The sequence below is a fragment of the Varanus komodoensis genome, unplaced genomic scaffold, assembly GCF_004798865.1.
Source record: "Varanus komodoensis strain SLA01 unplaced genomic scaffold, ASM479886v1 scaffold107, whole genome shotgun sequence".
NCBI lineage: Eukaryota > Metazoa > Chordata > Lepidosauria > Squamata > Varanidae > Varanus > Varanus komodoensis.
Window position 1 is genome coordinate 63,454 of NW_025335305.1, and position 20,234 is coordinate 83,687.

A 20,234-nucleotide genomic window follows, 5' to 3' on the forward strand; every position below is an offset into this window, starting at 1 on the left:
TTTCAAGTATTCCAAAAAAACCACAACTGATCCAATCTTCTCAATCTTTTCTAATAATAATTCAGAACATGAACGGTTCTTCAGAACATAGGCTTCTCTTACTCCCTCCTCCTCCTTGCTGCCAGAGACCTGACAGCGCTTCCTCTTACACAGCTGAGCCACATTTGGCTTGAGGGAGGAAGCAACTGAGACCCTCAGGATGGCTTGAAGATGCTCATCAGTAAGTTTGGACCTGAACTTTGACTTATTAAAGTTCATGGTGGAGAAGAGCTTTTCACACGGATAGGTGCTCCCAAAAAGGCACATGGTCCGCTTGAACATCCTGGAAAGCTCAGGGAAGGTAAGGGGCAATTCTCTCAAAAATTTCCACTCACCTCCCTGAACTTGGCTTTGAGTTTGTTTGTTTGTTTGTTTGTTTATGTATTAAAGCATTTCTATGCCGCCCCATTCGCCGAAGCCTCGGGGCGGCTCACAACATAAAATTAAAATATAATACATACAGCAAAGTTCAGAATTGCACTGCAGGTCACCGTGCCGGTGGTGGGCCGCTCATCCCGCGTGGCTCCCGGAGGCCGGCCTGGGCACCGCCAGCGCTTTGCAGGCCGCAGGGGCCCTCCCCCGTGCCCCGCCTGTCCCGGCGCGCAGCTTAGAGGGAACATTGCGCCCAGGGTAACGACTCACGCACGTGCGTGTGGGAATAACGCGCGGGCCACACTATCCCTAAACTCCGATATCAAGTGGGGGCCACAAAATATCGTCCCACGGGCCACGAGTTTGAGACCCCTGATCTAGAAGAATTTGAGAGCCAGTGTGGCTGGATAGTTCAAATGCTGGACTAGGGATCTAGGAGATCTGGGTTCTAGTCCTCCCTTGGCCATGAAGCTCCCTGGGTGACTTTGGGTTGGTCACACACTCTCAGTTCAACCTTGTTGCGAGGATCCAATGGAACTAGGTAAGCCATCTTGAGTTCCCTGCAAAAGGAAGAAAAGGTGGGATAGACAATGTGGAGGAGGAGGAGATCTTTCTGACAGGACCAAGGACAAAAGATTGGCACAAGGGTATGTTCTCCTGCAGCGGTGTGACCTCAGGTTTCCTCACCCCTGGTTTCATTCCTCCTGAAGGAACACTTGACTCCCTCTTCCTCATGGCTGCTTCATGGCTAGAACATGGCAGGTCTTGCAAGGGGCCTTTTGTGTATTTAATGTGCTGCCCAATACATTTTTTTCCAGTGCAGCCCAGAGAAACCAAGAGGTTGGACACCCCTGCTTTAAAGCTCTTACTGCTGTCAGAGAGGCATTTTGTCCCGGTAAACTGGGCAGAGGGAGGAACCGCACAAAAGTTGGGAAACTGAGAAACTGTCAGTGGTTGGGGAATGGGGTGGGGCCAGTGCCATCTGGAGGATCCCAAAGGGCTAGATTGGGGTCCCGGATGGAGATTCAACATCCTGCCCAGACTAGAGGAGTGAACTAGTGAACTTGTAGTTCTAAGTACACAGGTGTAATAGGTTGGTGAATAATAACTCGCACACCCTGGATAGACAATGGGCTAATTATACTGCATATGTGATGAATGTAGATGCATGGTAAGATTTATGTTTTTACTAATGACATTTCTATCCCATCCTTTGCATAGCCTCAGGACAGCTTACAACAAGATATAGATGATTCGAATATTAAATGAATATTAAATGAATAACTACAATTTCAATATAAATACACTACATATTGTTTCCACATAGCTGGTGTTGGGAAAATTCAGATAAATCCTGGCAGAAAAAGGTTGCTTATGTGTCTCTTTGTGTTATAAAAATACTGCACCCCTTTCCCAGAAAGTAGCAAAATTCCAAGCCAAGTTACTGTTTAGCGCTGCTGTTCCTTTAAGAAGATGGAATTCTTAGCTGGACTGAGAAGTCTGGGGGCTGATACTATCAGTGGGGTGAGACCGGTGTTCCCCTCAGCTGCAGACAGCTGAGACAAAGGTGTCCATTTGTTTCTGAGTGGACCCATTCAATCATCTAGTTCCACCGAGGCAGCTGTCAAACCGGGTTTCCTGAATGGTTCCTCCATCAGACACATTGGCATGTTTAAACAGACACAGGCTGATCCAAATCGCAAAGAAATCTACTTAACTGGCATGTCAATAAAGCAATCAGTAATATTTTCTGTACTATTGTTACCAATTAGTATTTCTAATTGGTTTAGAACATCATCATCATCATCATCATCATCATTATTATAACATTTCTATGCCGCCCCTTGCCGAAACCTCGGGGCGGCTTACAACACGATAAAATACATTGAAATACATTGAAATTATGTCATCAGGATGCTATTGTACTAACATTATCTGGAAACTTGACACTCTGCATTGGTATACGTGACTAGCAGGTTATAAAAGTGTCTGTACATGGGCTGTGATTTCGTACTTGAGTTCACCTCTACCCGGGAATGCACTGTCAGTTACTGCAGGAACTGGGGCACCAATAAATAGCCGCTGCAGTTCGAATGTTTAGATCTTCCCCTCACATATTGAAAACTGAGATTCTCTCACTGGCAAGGCTCTGCCCAGGTGAACTGGATTCCAGGTTTGGCCTGAACCTCTTTTCAAACTGAGGATGCCTTGAAACTGACAGCACCCAGAAAATAGGACACACTGCAATCCTCCCAGGTAGTCTAGCTTCTTTGCTGCCGTCATTTCAAACAAAAAGATTTAACTCCAATACAGCTGCATTTCAACCTATTTTAAAATTGTATCCTGGGAGTAAAAGTACACAATGCTATCTGCTCACTTCCCCAGTCGCTGCAAGGAAAAACACAGGGCTGCCCCCCATGGGCCCACAGCCATACTTCCTTCTCCTATGGGGACCCCACCATGAGGACCCCCGATCTTTGTTCATAGGGACACTTGAGGCAGCCATTTTAAACCCTGCCTTTGATGCTCACCTCTCTTTTCAATACAGATATTTGGGGGAAAACACCACAAGAAGCTCTCTGAGGAACAGTCATGGATGGAGAGAGTAGTGTGTTTCAGACCTCACTGCTGGATTTCCTGTTGCACCTTAAGCTAGTGGAGGATGGTATTGTGGAAAAGGCGAGAAAGGGAAACAGACATGAGAGCTGAGGTTTGTGGAAGCCACACCATTTCTGGGAACAGAGCTGGGTTAATAATGAGATTGCTAGGAACTTGGGCACCATTTAATTCTTTTTGTTCAGGTGACCTTAGCTAGAGGCCTTTGGACAGCCTTTCCTGAAGGGAAACACTGAAACAACTAAGGAAGGCTTGAATTTTACAGGAATCAGCCTGGCCTGGGCCTGTGAGGAGGCTCATCACTGCCTTAAGAAGAGAGTGTGAGCCCGTCTTTGCCAGCTACATAAAATAGGGGCAGGAGAGTCTCTCCAGAGAATGAAGCCCCAGTGAAGGCGTAGAGGAGGGTCCCTTGGTCAGTGTTGTAAAAAGCCACCCGTCCCCCTTTGCAGTTCAAACTCACTCGGATGCTCTTCAGCTCCCTACTTGCAGGCAGATGAGGGAAACCAGGAGGGTTTAAATCCTGGTAGGCCCCTTCAAAATTCCTCACAGCCCAGACCCCTTCCTCAGGGTACAATCTAGAAGTGCCCTTTCTCCTCACGGACTTTCGGGCAACCCCCACAGCCCAGTCTCCCCCACTTTCCACACAGACGTCCCAGAAGTGCCTGCCTGCTGTGAATTCTTGGCATCCCAACACAATAGGGTGGCAATTGAATCTCTCTGGATTGTCAGGCAGATACTGCCAACTCTCTTCCCATCTCACACTTTTACAATCCTCAGACAGGACGAGGTCTGGATTTGCCGTGTCTGGATCCAGAGTTATAGTTGCTGTTGGGGACAGAGAGGAGAGAGGGGAAGAAAAGAAACGGTGAGCAGAGTCCTTTGGGGCCCTCGCAAAGGGCGGCATACAAATGTCTTACAATACATAAAACAAACTTGGAGCCACAGATTCCCTCTAAAATCAAATACAATGGAAACAACTCAGTGTAAATCAACATAAATAACTGGCATCCTCAAAGCAGAAATAACAAAACCTGTTTCCTCAAGCCTCGCCTCTCCGTCTCACATTCACTGCATGCTAGTGACCTATTCAGACCGTCTAGATCCTGCCCCTTGCATCCTTCAGGTCAACTATGCAAAGGGAAAACAAAAACGCTTCCCCAGCATGTTACTTTGTGCGATTCCTGATCAGGCTTTGCTTGCACCCTCACCTGCCTCATCCTAGTAATTTGGGGAGCGGGGTCCAGACCAGGGCTGGGGCAAACCCTGTCCGAATCCATCTGCTCCAAGCATCAGCAGGTTTCCTCTTGACAAAGACTTGGCTTCAGTATGGGGCAGGACAGGTTCACCCCAATGAGGTACAGCCAGCAAAATGTCTGGCTAGGCCTCATCCCTCCCGTGAACTTGGTTCTCATTGGAAATTTACCTTTCTTTACATGTAGTCCAGGTAGTAAGGTATCTGGGGAAGCAAAACGTGTGAAGATGAAGGATCAGGTCATGTACCAATACTAAAACTTAATAAAAGTATTTCTCAATAACATTTATACTACATTTTAGTCTTTCCACCATTTTTTGAGTCTCCTTTCATGTTGTCACCCCCTGAAACTTCCTTGGGGACTCTCAGTTGTAGATAAAATGTTCTGCATGGACTCATCAGGAGAGGCATTCTGTCGGATGGTGCAGCCCTAGGCCACGCAGGGCTTCACAGGATGAACTGGGTTTGCGTGAGGAATCCGTTTGGGGTGGGAAGTCATTTGGTTCCTTGAGCTCGGCTCCCTGGATCCGGTCCATTTTGCAGTGGCCCTGACTGCAAGTTCCTAGCAAGCCTGCTGGGCACCCACACACTGCCCAAGCAGCACCCCCTTCCGTGCCCAGTGCAGATGACACACTCACTGGGGCAAACGGAGGCTCCCACTTCCACAAGCTCCCCCACCCCCAGAGCCAGCACGAGGAGATACTTGCTGGACTTCCAAGATCATTCTGGGGGAGCGTCCCTTCTTCCTCAGAATGATGCCCTCCTTCTCCTAGACGCCTGTTTTCCATGTCATCAGAGGAAATTATGTTAGAGGTTCCCAAAGGTCCCATCCAATCACTCTGCCTCTCTTAGCTCCTCTACGTCAGCCAGCTCGGCTTTGAGGAAACAAACGTTTCCCCTGAGAGCTCTCACCATTTCTTTACACCTTGCAGGAGTCATACATTTGCACTCATACACTGGATAATTCCCACACTCCCACTGGCTTTCTCCCTTCATAACTGAGCTATTCTCATTGCTGTTTAATTGGTATCATTGAGTCTGTTTATTGGGAAAACTAAGTTACTCATTAGGATAAGGTGAGGAGTTACTTCAAGGTATTAACTTACAGTTTCCTTACTATGAAAAAGCAAGGAAGATTTCTTGCTCCTGCCCGCCTTCCCTGCCTGCCTTACTCTCGTGTGCTTCTTCACTAGAGCTGAAAAACTTGGTCACTGGGACTCCTCACACAGAGAAGATAAATCTTGCTGAGGAAGGCCCAGCATGGCTTATACAAAGGGACGTCCTGCCTGATTATCCTTTAAAAATCAAGGGTGTTTGCAAACACACTGTCCAGGATCAAGCTGCTCTCTTTCCTGTGAGGCTGATCCAGATGGCTGCTCCCTTTTCCCCTCTGCCCACAACCTTGAAGAGTGAGAGCAACAAAAACCAAGAGCAGGGGCAGAGGGGATGTTATCTGGCATGCGACAGGTGTGATGGTGGGCAATCTGCCACCTACCTCAAAACAGTTTTGTAGCCCGACTTAAAAGGAAGGAAAGGGGAGGAATAAATGGACAGCATTCCCTGTGGGGTCCCTGGGGAAAAGAAACCATAGTCCGACCGCAGAAGTGAAACCCTTGCTGCTGCTGCTACCATTTGCAGCAAGCAGAAAATAGCACACAACACAGAAGCTCCCCAGCCACATCTCAGTACCTTTGAACTGCCTCATGACTCCCTCTAGAAAGGGATTTATGTCACAGAAGTCCCAGATCCTCCATTTCAGCTCTGGATGGAAAGTCACTGGATTGTCAAAGGGCTCCTTTTCACTCCTAGTGAGGTAAAATAAAGGTCATCTCTCACCCATCTAATCCCCCCCACACATACACACACGCTTTGTTTCTCTTCTTTATTTCACCTTATTTCCAACCCCCAAAGGCGGTGGCACAAGCAATGCACCAAGGAGACGCCACAGTGGTGGCCTGCGACTGCCGCACACAAGTAGCCCTGTTACAGGACCAGGTGAGAGCGCTGGAGCAGCGAGTGCCCACCCTCCGCACAGTCAAAGGAAACCAAGAGTTTCTAGACAGAGCAGAGGAGCTGCAACAGCTCAGTGTAGTCCAGAAGCAAGAAGAGCATCAGCAAGCCGAGGCAGCAGAAGAGAAGCCCGAGGAAGGGAAAAGGCGGAAACTCGCTGGAACGGGTGCCAGTTAGACACAGAAGACCTAGAAAACACCCGTGGAAGCAGTGGAACTCTTGAGCTGCTTCATGTGACTTGAGGGGGGGATGTGTGAGCAACCCACTGTGAAAGAACTGCACAACACACTGGGGAACTCAGCAAAAGAGACAAAAGGCCAATCAAGCAAGGAAAAGGATGGCAAAGTTTGCAACACCAAAAGGAGAAGAGGGATAGTTGTGGAAGATGCCCTGTTGCGCAAGATGGAAAAATACGTATGTCGCGATGACCCAGAGAATCGCCAAGCAGGCTGTCTCCCTGGCGCCAAGGTTAAAGATACAACCAGCAAGCTCACACGACTCGTACGACCCACTGACAAATACCCCTTCCTTCTCTTCAACATGGGAACTAATGACACTGCCATGGGAAGCTTCACTGAAATAACATAGAAACACAGAAACAGAGCGAGTCAGAAGGGGCCTCTCAGGTCATCAGACCCAAAGCTCTAGGGAGGAAAATAAAAAACACTGGGGCCCAGATAGTCTTCTCCTCGATCCGACCAGTACATGGAAGAGGAACTGTTAGGGAAAGAAAAATCCTTCAATGGGATGAGTGGCTATGAGGGGGGTGCTGTAAAGAGCGATTTGGATTCTGCAACCACAAGCTAAGCTTCCTGGAAGGTGGACTATTGGCAAATGAAGGGCTGCAGCTCACAAAGAACAGGAAGCAAATGTTTGGCCTCTGCATGAAAAACTTCATCAGGAGAGCTTTAAACTAAAACCTACAGGGGAGGGAGATGTGCAGCAGGGCATGCCATCACCTGGCAAAGACTTACCTATTTCAACAGAGAAAAAACCGCAAGCAGGGCTCAACACCAGTCGCCCAAAAAGTGGAGGAAGAAAGCCAGGGCACAGCCAGAATGAACTTTGATGCCTCCACACCAATACCAAGAGTATGGGAAACAAACAGCACAAACTTGAGCTCACAGTACACAAGGGCAATTATGATCTTATAGGAATAACTGAAACTTGGTGAGATGACTCACATGACTGGAGTTCTACAAGTGATGGAGACAACCTGTTTAAGAGAAATAGAAAGGACAAAGAGGAAGGTGGAGCTGTACTATATGTAAGGGACACATATAGCTGCACAGAGATACAAGAAGAGGAATCTAGTAGCCCCATTGGAAGCATCTGGCTAAACTTAAAGGGAGCAAAAACAAAACAAAACATTGTTACTGGCCTATATTACCATCTGCCCAGTCAAACAGAGGACAAAGGTGCAACCTGCAAAAAGCAACTGGTCAGCATTTCCAAGAAGAATGATGCAGTCATCATGGGGGACTTCAGATTGATGGGACACAATTCCTGCCAAACGTGGCCCCTCCAAGAGATCCCTGACATGTGTTGCTGACGGCTTTCTCCAGCAGAAAGCAGAGGGAGGTACGAGAGGGTCAGCTATCCTGGATTTAATACCAACTAACAGGGATGGCCTGGTGGACAAATACAACCATGGGAACTCGCGGGGAAAGTGACCATGCGATGCTTAAATTCTCAATATAAGAGAATTTAAGAGATGCCTGGTGCCGTCGTTATTCGCTTTTTGGCACCAGACCAAGACCTTTTTATTTAGACGTTATTTTAATTGTAAATGTTATTTATTGATTTTAAAATTTCACCAGGATGTCTCCACTATTTTATGCATTTGTATGATGGAATTTATTTATGATTGGAAGCTGCCCTGAGGCTTATGCGAAGGGGGCGGCGTATAAGTTCTCTAAATGAATGAATGAATGAATGAATGAATGAATGAATGAATGAATGAGACAAGGGGTAACTGGAGTCAAACAAGCATCCTGGACTTCAAGAAAGCCAACTTTAACAAACTCAGAAAAATGATAAGTGAAGTGCCATGGCAAGGGGAAAGGTGTCCAAGAGGGGTAGGAAATCTTGGAAAAAAGAGATTCTCCAAGCACAACCACAATTCCATCAAGGAAGACAGCAGAGGAAGCCCATGTGGCTTCACAAACAGTTCAGTGATAGCCTGAAAGAAAAGGAAAAAAACATGTACAGGAAGTAAAAGCAGGGCCAGGCCATGGAGGAAGAATGCAAACAAATAGCAAGGAATTGCAGGAATAGCATCAGGAAGGCTAAAGCAAGAAAAGAACCGAGAATAGCAAGGGATACTAAGAATGACAAGAAAGTCTTCAGATACATCCAGAACAAAAGACATGAGAAAGAGAAGGGTGTCCAGAGCAATAACAGATGTCAAGGAGAAGGCAGAGGCACTCAGTCTTCTTCCACAAGGAAATCTGCAATCAAAAGGAAATACCGGCTGGAAGTGAGAGATGGCAGCCCAAGACTGACAGACAAGGAACACCTGGATGGAATAAACACTTTCAAATCTCCAGGGCTCGATGAACTCCATCCCAGAGTCTTGAAGGGCTAGTGGAGGAGCTCTCAGAACCGCTGGCTATTATCGTCAATGAATCTTGGAAAACAGGAGAAGTGCCAGACGACTGGAGAAGGGCTAATGCTGTCCCTATCTTCAGGAAGGGGCAAAAAGATGAACTAGGGAACTACAGACCATCAATCCCTGTTCAAATTCTGAAGCAAATAATTTAAAACATTCATCTGCAAGCATCTTGCAGAAAATTCAGTGATTAACAGGACCTAACATGGATTTATCAAAAATAAATCCTGTCAGACTAATTTAATCTCAGTTTTTGACTGGGTAATCTCCCAAATGGACAAAGGGAACACTGTGCACATAATCTTTCTAGACTTTAGCAAAGCTTTCGACATAGTGCCGCATGACATTCTGATAAGCAAATTAGCAAAAAAAATGGACTAGATGGAAAGCTATTAGGTGGATCCAAAATTGGCTGCTAAATCGGACACAAAGAGTGCTCATCAATGGCACCTTCTCAAATTGGATGGAGGTTACCACTGGGGTGCCACAGGGTTCAGTCCCGGACCCAGTGCTCTTCAACATCTTTATTAATGATTTGGATGAGGAAGTACAAGGAAAGATAATCTAATTTCCAGATGATACAAAACTGGGTGGAATAGCAAACATCCTAGAAGACAGAATGAGGATCCAGGGCAATCTTGATAAGCTTGAATACTGGGCTCAAAACAACAGAATGAGATTCAGTAAGGACAAGTGCCAAGTTCTCCACCTAGGAAAAAGAAACCAAATGCATTGATACAAGACGGTGAGTATGTGGCTCAGCAGAACTGAAACAGAAAAAGATCTTGGAGTTATTATGGACAATAGGCTAAACATGAGCCAACAATGTGATGCAGCCACCAAAAGAGCAAATGCTATTTTGGGATGCATCAATAGAAGTATGATATCCAAATCATGAGAAGCAGTAGTTCCTCTATACTCCTTGCTAGTCAGACCTCATCTGGAATACTGTGTCCAGTTCTAGGCAGCAAGATTTAAGAAAGATACAGGAAAATTAGAAAGGGGCTTAAGGAGGGCAACAAAAATGATCCAGGGTTTGGAAATACTGCCCTGTGAGAAGAGACTGAGAGAACTGGGCATGTTCAGCCTTGAGAAAAGAAGACTGAAGGCGAACATGATATCCTTCTTTAACTACCTCAAAGGCTGTCACAAAAAGGAAAGTCAAGATCTCTTCTTGCTGAAGTCAGATTGCAGGGCACGGAATAATCAATTCAAGTTGCAACAGCCCAGATTCAGGCTAGATATCAGGAAAAGCTTCCTCACTGTCAGAGCAATATGACAGTGGAACCAGCTGCCTGGAGAGGTGGTGGGCTCTCCCACACTAGAGACATTCAAGGTGTAACTGGACGGCCATCTGAGTGGGAGAGTGTAACTTAGTGGCCTGCACTAGCAGGGGTTGGACTTGATGGCCTTCTTGGCCTCTTCCAGCTCTACTATTCTATGATTCTATGAGGGAATCTAATCTGATGAGAGCAAAGGAAAACTAGTTGAGAGCAGGGGTGGGCAACTTAATATTAATATTAATGTTAATAATATTTTCATCTTTATTCCAACCAATCGCCAAAGATCCCTGAGTGGTCCCCATGGTAACATGGTAACCTTTGGGGAGTGAATGTTTGGACTGTGGGGTGGGGATGAATATGTGTTTTGCAGACAGGAATAAACCTTCAGCTGTGTGTGATGGAGGAGAGGAAGATCAAAAACACTACAAGTTCAAAAGCAGTGCCCTGCTTTTATCTGTGAGATCTTGGAGACTGTTGTCTTCTGCTCATGAGCCTGGAGAAGCAGGTTCTCCCAGTGCCGTCCAGACCCTTCCCTGCACCAGTGGAAACGAGGGGGACGCACTCACCTCTGCAAGGTGCTTCTCACATCCTGGAGGGGAAAGAGAGAAAGAGGAGGGTGTTCAGTGGGTGTTGCAGAGATGTGCTCCGGCCATGATGATTTTGATGTCTGTGTCCCCTTGGAGAAATCCCCTCCATGTTGCTGCCCCCTCCTACCTGCAGGAGTTTGCTTGGTGGCTGCTGAATCTTTTCCTTCATCTCCCAGATGATAATCTCAAGGGAGGAGAGATCCCTGTAGAGTTTGGCCAGCTGCTCATCCCTTTTCTTTGCAACTTCCTCCGCCAGCTCGTCCACCTGGGTCAACAGAAGCTTCTCTAGTTCTTCCAGAAACTGATGTAAATTTCTGAACTGATCCACTGTCTTTTCCCTCTCCGTTTTTATTTGCTTCTGCAAGGAGAGAAAGGAAGCCAGAGACGGAGTCAGTGCTACTCTTCCTAAAGATGTTCAAGGAACTCCCCTCTCAGAACTGGCCTCATATTAACAACCATTGTGGCAGGTGAGGTAGTTCGAAAGAATAACACATACTCTGCTACATTTGGGGACCTTTCCAATCTGCAGATTTTTGCCTTACATTTTTACTCATTTTGGATAAAGTACTCGTTGCCTTCCTTATACTGTTATTCATACTCACAAGCAGCTCTTGGGTTTCTCTCTCTGCCTCTGCTTTATATCCCAGAATCCCTTGTTTCTCTTTCATCAGGATCTCCAGGCGATGATGGAGCAGATCCTGGGGGGAGAACAGCAGTTCACTTTGGATTTAAAGAAAGGCGAATCGAGCAATATGTTTGTTAGTGTCTTCCATCGTTGTACCTAGGAAGCCATCTCTACAGTGTCCTCTTTACCACATTATAGCCTATGAATTACTAGTTGGTGGTCTTTAGCAAGCACTGAAATGCGCATACAACTGCTGCAACATGGCAACCTGTCAAAAAGTTGGTTCAGATTATTTGTTTGTTTAGCATTTTTATATACCATCTCGTAGCCACATGGCTCTCTAGAATGTTTACATAAAAAAACCAACAACATAAAACTCCATTCCTAAACAATTAAAACCAAAGTATCAATCAATGATAAAAATATGGAAACATCACCTTCACGACAGCAACAACGAGCAGTAGCTTAACATCTGCTTGGAAAAATCTTAAAACATCACAATTACAAAAACGAATCTATACTTAAGAATACCAAATAAAATCACATTCCAACTAAAATAATCAACGCTTAAAATGTTCCTTGAATAAGAACATCCTGGTCAGGAGCCAGAAAGCGTATAAGGATGGTGCTTGGCAAGTATCTCTCGGAGGTCAATTTCTTCAATGCGTTTGGAGATTTCTTGAAATCCATGCAGAAAAATCGACTAAAGGAAGGTTTTTTGAAATCGCCGACTATTCAGTGGAAGCTTACCCCTATATTAGGGTTCGGGGTGTGCACAAGGGTAGGGTTAGGATTAGAAAAATGAGGTGTCCTGCTATCATTTCGATGGTTGGGATTCGCTTAGAATAGGCAGAAATGAAGAGTTCTGCAGAAAAAGCTACTCAAGCAAGCCTTTTTTCAAATCGGTGTCTTCTCAATGAAATTTGACGCCTATATTAGGGTTAGTGGGGTGGACCAGGGTAGGGTTAGGGTTAGAAAAACAATGTGTCCTGGCATGACTTTGATGGTTGGGATGTGTTTAGAAAGGGCCGAAATGATGAGCAGTGCAGAAATATCAACTAAAGGAAGACTTTTTCAAATCGCCCTCTATTCAAAGGAACTTTACCCCTCGAATAGGGTTAGGGGTGTGCACCAGAGTAGGGTTAGGGTTAGAAAAACAAGGTGTTCTGCTATGACTTCGACGGTTGGGATTTGTTTAGAAAGGACAGAAATGAAATGCTGTGCAGAAAAAGCTACTCAAGGAAGGCTTTTTCAAATAGCTCTCTTCTCAATGGAACTTTACCCCTGGGTTAGGATTAGGTGTGTACACCAGGGCAGGGTTCGGGCTAGAAAAATCAGGTGTCCAGGTATTATTTCGATGGTTTGGATTCACATAGAATAGGCAGAAATAAAGAATTCTGCAGAAAAAGCTACTCAAGGAAGACTTTTTCAAATCGCCCTCTATTCAAAGGAACTTTACCCCTCGAATAGGGTTAGGGGTGTGCACCAGCGTAGGGTTAGGGTTAGAAAAACGAGGTGTCCTGGTATCCTTTCGATGGTTGGGATTTACTTAGAATAGGCAGAAATGATGAGCTGTGCAGAAAAAGCTACTCAAGGAAGGCTTTTTCAAATCGTTCTCTTCTCAATGGAACATTACCCCTCTATTAGGGTTAGGGGTGTGCACCAGCGTAGGGTTAGGGTTAGAAAAACGAGGTGTCCTGGCATGACTTTGATGGTTCGGATGTGTTTAGAATGAGCTGAAATGCCAAGCTGTGCAGAAAAATCGACGAAATAAAGGCTTTTTCAAACTGCCCTCTATTCAATGCAAGTTAACCTCTATACTAGGGTTAGGGGTGTGCACCAGGGTAGGGTTAGGGTTAGAAAAACGAGGTGTCCTGGTATCATTTCGATGGTTGGGATTCACTTAGGCAGAAATGATGAGCTGTGCAGAAAAAGCTACTCAGGGCAGGCTTTTTCAAATCGCCCTCTATTCAATGGAACTTTACCCCTCGATTAGGGTTAGGGGTGTGCACCAGGGTAGGGTTGGGGTTAGAAAAACTTTAATGTTTGGGATGTGTTTAGAATGGGCAGGAATGATGAGCTGTGCCGAAAAAACTACTCAAGACTGCTTTTTCAAAATCGCCCTCTTTTCAATGGAATTTTAGCCCTACATTAGGGTTAGGGGAGTGTGCCAGGGTCAGGCTATGCCAGTGGTTGTGCCCCTGCCAGGCACGTGCTGCAGTGGGCATGCACAGTCCTCTCTATCTGCATGAGGGCCAAGTGGCCTTGTGCGTAGCCTCAGCAGTCAATCATCAGCTCACAGGGTACCTAGGGGCCATGCGCGTGCTGAGAAAGGGTTAGTGGTGCCAGGCAATGATGTCGCAAGCTGCAACTCATTAGTCCCCCCTGGGCTGAGCTTTCGCATGGCCAGTCAGTCCGCTGCCAAGGATATATCTATATTTGCTTGGACTGGCTGTGGGTTGTTTTTTTCTACTCTAAAACCTCAGTTTTCATGTTTTATTGCAGTGTTGTCACTTTGCGATGAATAAGTGGGTTTTGGGTTGCAGTTTGGGCACTCGGTCTCTAAAAGGTTCGCCATCACTGCTCTAAGATTTTAACACTGACCAGGAAGGAGACTGGGCATGGCATGGATGTGATGTAATTCTCTAAATATTCTAAAACTTTAAAATATGTCTGTTTTAAATCTGGAGCCTTTTCTTTGTCTCTTTGGCAGTGTTCTAATCTAGGAGCTTCATAATTTGGCTGTTTTAATAAATGTGCAGTCTGTGAGTGGTACAGATGGGCTATAGTGGGCCTAGTGTTAATCACAGCATCATAGTAGAGTTGGAAGGAGCCATGAAGGCCATGGAGTTCAACCCATTGCTGATGCAGGACACCAATTTACACCATCCCAGAGAATTACAAAAAGCAAATAAAAATCAACTGAGCCACCTAAATTGAACATATGTGCACTTAACTGGGGCCTGGTAGAGGCGTCTTCTCCTCATATTTTGAGCTTAAATATGAAGCTTAAAATACTTTACTCTTCATAGATATCCCATGGCTAAAGAAAAAACTACTGCACAACCTGTTCAGGCTAGTGAAAGGTTTTCCTAATGGCAAATAAAACCCAGAAAGCTGAAATGGCTTTAGTGTCTTTGCTTCTTCCTGTTGGCCAGACTTGTCCTTTTGTTCCTTGTGTTTCCTGCCTGCCTGCCTGCCTGACACCATGCCAGCTGCTCAGTGCCTGTAATTGTCCTGTTATTGGGCTTTTCCATCCCTGACCCAGGACAACAATAATCCTGCTTCGAGCTCGCCTGACAGTTCTAAACCCTTTACATTATGCTGCCACGAAAGAGATGTTTCTTTAAGTGTTTTAACTCACCTTTGTGGTGACAAATCCCTCCCACTTACATATTATTAGCAGAATGGTATGGTGTGGTGTGGTATGGTATAGTGTAGTATTAATATTATATATCTTATCTTATGCAACAGCAGGGGTGGGACTCGGCATTCATGGCCCCTTCCAACTCCACTATTCTATGATTCTATGTATTACACTAGTGCTCTCGACCCTGTAGTGCAACCTCGTATAAAACATCACGCTCAGACCTTCTCTCACCCTCCTACTTTCTCTTTCCATCCATTCCCTTTTGCTCCAGTGCTGTGCCCAGCATCTCTCTGCTGCTTGTGGTACTTCATGTGAACAATTGCTGTTGATGCCTGACCACATTTTTTAACCAATGCACCCCATCATCATCATGCATATTATTACAAGGCAACTTACTTAGCTCTGTTTTATCCTCTGAACAACCACCCTGTGAGGTAGGTAGGCCTGTGAGCAAGTGACTGGCCCAAAGTCACCCAGTGGGCTCCATGGCCGAGTGAAGACCAGTACCGGGACAGCCTGGCTCCCCAGTTCAACACTCTCACCCCCACTCCACACTGGCTTCTTTACATAGACCGGCCTTTCTCCTCCCTCAGGTGAAGGGGAGCCCCACGGCTGCTCCGCTCCAGGGCCTTCCGCTCTCATGCCTTGGCCTGATTTTAATCCAAGTTTGCTTTGCCTTCACCTGAGCTTGCCAGCCGCCGCGCTCCTCCACCCGCACAGGCGCAGAAGCGAGCCCTTTGCCGGGCGCCGCTCCCGCTCCCCGCCCCCCCCCCCCCGAGTTTGCCGGCCTCTCTGCCGGCCGCTCGCCCTTCGCTTCCCGCCCTCCCTCCCGCGGCACTTTCCACTTTCCACGCTCCGTGCAGAGCGAGGGAAAGGCGGCGAGCGGGGAGCACAAGGGCCGCGGCCGCAGCCCCGCTCCCCTCGCAGCGCCGGCGTGCGGCGAGCAACTCCTCATTCGACAGAGCGGGCGGAGGAGAGCGTAGGGGCGACACTCGGGGGGCGGGCTCGGCTCGTTTACTCGGAGGACCATGTGCGGTAGAGGAGGGCTTGAGGCCATCTTTTCCCTCTACACGCTGGGCATACTGCTATACACCTCGATTGTGCCTTGTCTTCACTGTCTTTTTTTCCTCTAATCTAAAGGATGCCAAACGTTCTCTCACAGGGGAATTGCTCCAGGCCCTTGAACGTTTTGCTCCCTCATGTTCAGTTCGACATACTCTGTGTTTGCTACAGAATGAGGCAAGAAAAGAAAAATAGAGTCACATCCCCCTCCGGCCACTCCCTGCATCCTGAGCCTTCAAGGCTTCCTGTAAGTGTTGTTTACATAACAAAGAGCATGAATGTCACTTGTCTTCATGCTTGTGCCATTAGGCAGTATTCAAACACAATACATAAGTCCCAGTGATTTCTAATTGGACTGAATGTGCAGAGAGAATCCAAGAAGAATCCTCAGGCATGTCCCCTCCCCATCACAGATCTCCTACCTTGTACTTCTGGGAAACTTCCTCCAGAGGAACCACCTGGTGGTCTCTATGCTCCTTGGCTCTGTCACACACCACGCAGATGAGGGCTTCATGGTCCTTGCAGAAGAGTTTCAGGGGCTCCTGGTGCTTGCTGCAGACTTGCTCCTTCCCTTCAGCCCCTTTGACCCCCTGCTCTCTTAAGGTCTTGGCAATTTGCACAACAGTAGCCAGCTGCCGATTGGGCCGGAGGTTCCTCTTCTGGAAGGTCCCCCTGCACTGGGGGCAGGAGGCCTGCACATCCGATTCCCCACTGTACTGGCTCAGGCAGGCTCGGCAGAAATTGTGCCCACATTCTGTAATGATCACGGGATCCCTGAAATAATCCAGGCAGATGGAGCAAGTGGCTTCCTTGCAGAGATCCTGGACAGTGCTCCCAGCAGCAGCGGCAGTGGCAGACATGGCTCCCTCACACAGAAGGCAGAGGCAGTTTCACTTTCCTCACTTCCAGGAAATGGGTGTTCACATCTTTGTAACTGGGATGCTACTTATCCTTGCTTTGAGGTTATTAACCTCAGCTTTCCCAGACTGTAAGATGCACCTATGATTACACCCAGCTTTAGTATCAAAACTTACATGATCACTTCCTGCTACTATTCCCTCCTCAAATAACTCTTCCCTGTTGATGAGAACCCTTCATTGCACTCTCACCCTGTGATAAATCTAGCTCTCAGCAAGCCCGTTCATGAATTTCCAGGAGGCCCCGTGCTTAGCAAATTTTGTCTTCCAAGAGATATCAGGGCAATTAAACTTCCTGGTAATATCTGCAGTTTGCTGTTGGAAAGTGGCATCTACCTTCAACTTTCTTAAGGGTTTGGTAATAGAAGTGACCTTGATAAGTTGGAATACTGGGATGAAAACAGCATGAAATTTAATCAGGACAAACACCAGGTTCTGTCCTTAGGAAAAAGAAACCAAATACATTTTTACAAGATGGGGAATACTTGGCTCAACAATGCCACAAGCAAAAAGCATCTTGGAAGTGCTGATCACAAGCCAAATATGAGCCAACAGTGTGATGTGGCTGCAAAAAAAAAAAGGGCAAATACTATTTTTTTGTTGTTAGTCGCGAAGTTGTGTCCGACCCATCGCGACCCCATGGACAACATTCCTCCAGGCCTTCCTGTCCTCCACCATCCCCTGGAGTCCACTTAGGCTCACACCCACTGCTTCAGGGACTCCATCCAGCCACCTCATTCTCTGCCATCCCCTTCTTCTTTTGCCATCTTATTGTTCCCAGCATTAGGCTCTTCTCCAGGGAGTCCTTCCTTCTCATTAGGTGGCCAAAGTATTTCAGTTTCATCTTCAGGATCTGGCCTTCTAAAGAGCAGCCAGGGTTGATCTCCTCTAGGACTAACCGGTTTGATTGCCTTGCGGTCCAGGGGACTCGCAGGAGTCTCCTCCAGCACCGCAATTCAAAGGCCTCAATTCTTCAGCGCTCAGCCTTCCTTATGGTCCAACTTTCACAGCCATACATTGCAACTGGGGAAACCATAGCCTTGACTATACGCAGTATTGTTGGCAGGGTGATGTCTCTGCTTTTTACTACGCTGTCTAGATTTGCCATAGCTTTCCTCCCCAGGAGCAGGTGTCTTTTAATTTCTAGGCTGCAGTCCCCGTCTACGGTGATCTTGGAGCCCAGGAAAATAAAATCTGTCACTACCGCCATTTCTTCCCCATCCATTTGCCAGGAAGTGAGAGGACTGGGTGCCGTGATCTTAGTTTTCTTAATGTTGAGTTTCAGGCCAACTTTTGCACTCTCCTCCTTCCCCCGCATCAAGAGGCTCCTTAATTCCTCTTCACTTTCTGCCATGAGAGTGGTATCATCTGCATATCTGAGGTTGTTGATATTTCTCCCAGCAATCTTAATTCCAACTTGTGATTCATCTAGCCCTGTCTTTCACATGATGTGCTCTGCATATAAGTTAAATAGGCAGGGCAACAGTATACAGCCTTGCTGAACTCCTTTCTCAATTTTGAACCAATCAGTGGTTCCGTGTCCAGTTCTCACTGTTGCTTCTTGACTTGCATACAGGTTTCTCAAGAGACAAATAAGATGGCCAGATACTCCCATCTCTTTAAGAACTTGCCACAATTTGTTGTGATCCACACAATCAAAGGCTATAGCGTAGTCAATGAAGTAGATGTTTTTCTGGAACTCCCTAGCTTTCTCCATGATCCAGCGTAGTTGGCAATTTGATCTCTAGTTCCTCTCCCTCTTCGAAATCCTGCCTGTACTTCTGGTAGTTCTCGGTCCACATACTGCTGGAGCCTAGCTTGTAGGATTTTGAGCACAACTTTGCTAGCATGTGCAATGAGTGCAATGGTGTGGTAGTTTGAACATTCTTTGGCGTTGCCCTTCTTTGGGATCAGAATGTAAACTGACCTTTTCCAATCCTGTGGCCACTGCTGAGTTTTCCAAGTTTGCTGGCATATTGAGTGTAGCACTTTTACTGATTCGTCTTTTAAGTTTTTGAATAGGTCAGCTGGAATACTGTCACCTCCACTAGCTTTGTTGTTGCTCAGACTTCCTAAGGCCCATGTGACTTCACGTTCCAGGATGTCTGGCTCGAGGTCAGTGACCACCCCATCTTGGTTATCAGGGATGTTAAGCTCTTTCTTGTATAGTTTCTCTGTGTAATCTTGCCACTTCTTCTTAATCTTTTCTGCCTCTGTTAGGTCCCTGCCATTTTGGTCCTTTATCTTGCCCATCTTTGCATGAAATGTTCCCTTCATCTCTCCAATTTTCTTGAAGAGATCTCTGGTCTTCCCTATTTTATTGTTTTCTTCTATTTCTTTGCACTGTTCATTTAAGAAGGCATTTTTATCTCTTCCATCTTTCTCTTTCTCCCTTGCCTTTTGCTTCCCTTCTTTCCTCAACTATTTGTAAAGCTTCCTCAGACAGTCATTTTGCTTTCTTGCATTTCTTTTTCTTTGGGATGGTTTTAGTTGCTACCTCTTGTACAATGTTACAAATCTCCGTCCATAGTTCTTCAGGCACTCTGTCTATCAGGACTAATTCGTTAAATCTATTTGTCACCTCTACTGTATATTCATCAGGGATATGATTTAGGTCATACCTGAATGGCCTCGTGCTTTTCCCTACTTTCTTCAATTTAAGCCTAAATTTTGCAACCAGAAGCTCATGATCTGAGCCACAGTCAGCTCCTGGTCTAGTTTTTACTAACTGTATAGAGCTTCTCCATCTTTGGCTGTAGAGCACATAGTCAATCTGATTTCTGTGTTGACCGTCTGGTGATGTTCATGTGTAGAACCGTCTCTTGGGTTGTTGGGAAAGAGTGTTTGCTATGACCATTGTATTCTCTTGACAAAATTCTACCAGCCTGTGCCCGGCTTCATTTTGTACTCCAAGGCCAAACTAGCCTGTTATTCCGGTTACCTTTTGGCTTCCTACTTTAGCATTCCAATCCCCCATGATGATAAGGACATCATTTTTGGGTGTTAATTCTAGAAGGTGTTGTAGGCCTTCACAGAACTGGTCAACTTCAGCCTCTTCAGCACCAGTGGTTGGGGCATAGACTTGGACTGCTGTGATGTCGAATGGTTTGCCTTGGATTCAAACTGAGATCATTCTGTCATTTTGGAGATTGTATTCCAGTACTGCTTTTCCTACTCTTCTATTGACTATGAAGGCTACTCCATTTCTTTGGAGGGATTCTTGCCCGCAGTAGTATACCTGATAGTCATCTGAATTAAATTCACCCATTCCTGTCCATTTTAGTTCACTGATTCCTAAGATGTCGATGTTCAGTCTTGTCATCTCTTGTTTGACCACATCCAGCTTGTCTTGATTCATGGATCTTACATTCCAGGTTCCTATAGAGTATAGATCTTTGCAGCATCGGACTTTCCTTTCACCACCAGAGACATCTGCAACTGAGTGTCCTTTCGGCTTTGACCCAGTTGCTTCATTCTTTCTGGCGCTACT

The 20,234-nt window shown here is 46.2% G+C and overlaps 1 protein-coding gene across 1 annotated transcript; it reads right to left on the minus strand.

Annotated features, from left to right (window-relative positions):
• Positions 1 to 2,325: 2,325 nt before the first annotated feature.
• Positions 2,326 to 16,711, minus strand: LOC123017981 (E3 ubiquitin-protein ligase TRIM7-like). Its single transcript, XM_044419677.1, has 7 exons — positions 16,250 to 16,711; positions 11,373 to 11,468; positions 10,898 to 11,128; positions 10,750 to 10,772; positions 5,969 to 6,084; positions 4,451 to 4,483; positions 2,326 to 3,852 (listed from the first exon to the last, which is right to left on the minus strand). The coding sequence occupies exons 1-7, from the start codon at positions 16,685 to 16,687 to the stop codon at positions 3,335 to 3,337; spliced, it is 1,455 nt and encodes a 484-aa protein (XP_044275612.1). The 5' UTR covers positions 16,688 to 16,711; the 3' UTR covers positions 2,326 to 3,334.
• Positions 16,712 to 20,234: the final 3,523 nt, after the last annotated feature.

Excerpts from the sequence above, each read along its gene's own strand:
- LOC123017981 (XM_044419677.1), bottom strand. The coding sequence starts at position 16,687 with ATGTCTGCCACTGCCGCTGCTGCTGGGAGCACTGTCCAGGATCTCTGC. Across the intron at positions 10,773-10,897 it reads CACCAAGCAAACTCCTGCAG|GATGTGAGAAGCACCTTGCA; the intron begins GTAGGAGGGGGC and ends TTTCCCCTCCAG. Across the intron at positions 4,484-5,968 it reads AGTCATGAGGCAGTTCAAAG|ATACCTTACTACCTGGACTA; the intron begins GTACTGAGATGT and ends TTGCTTCCCCAG.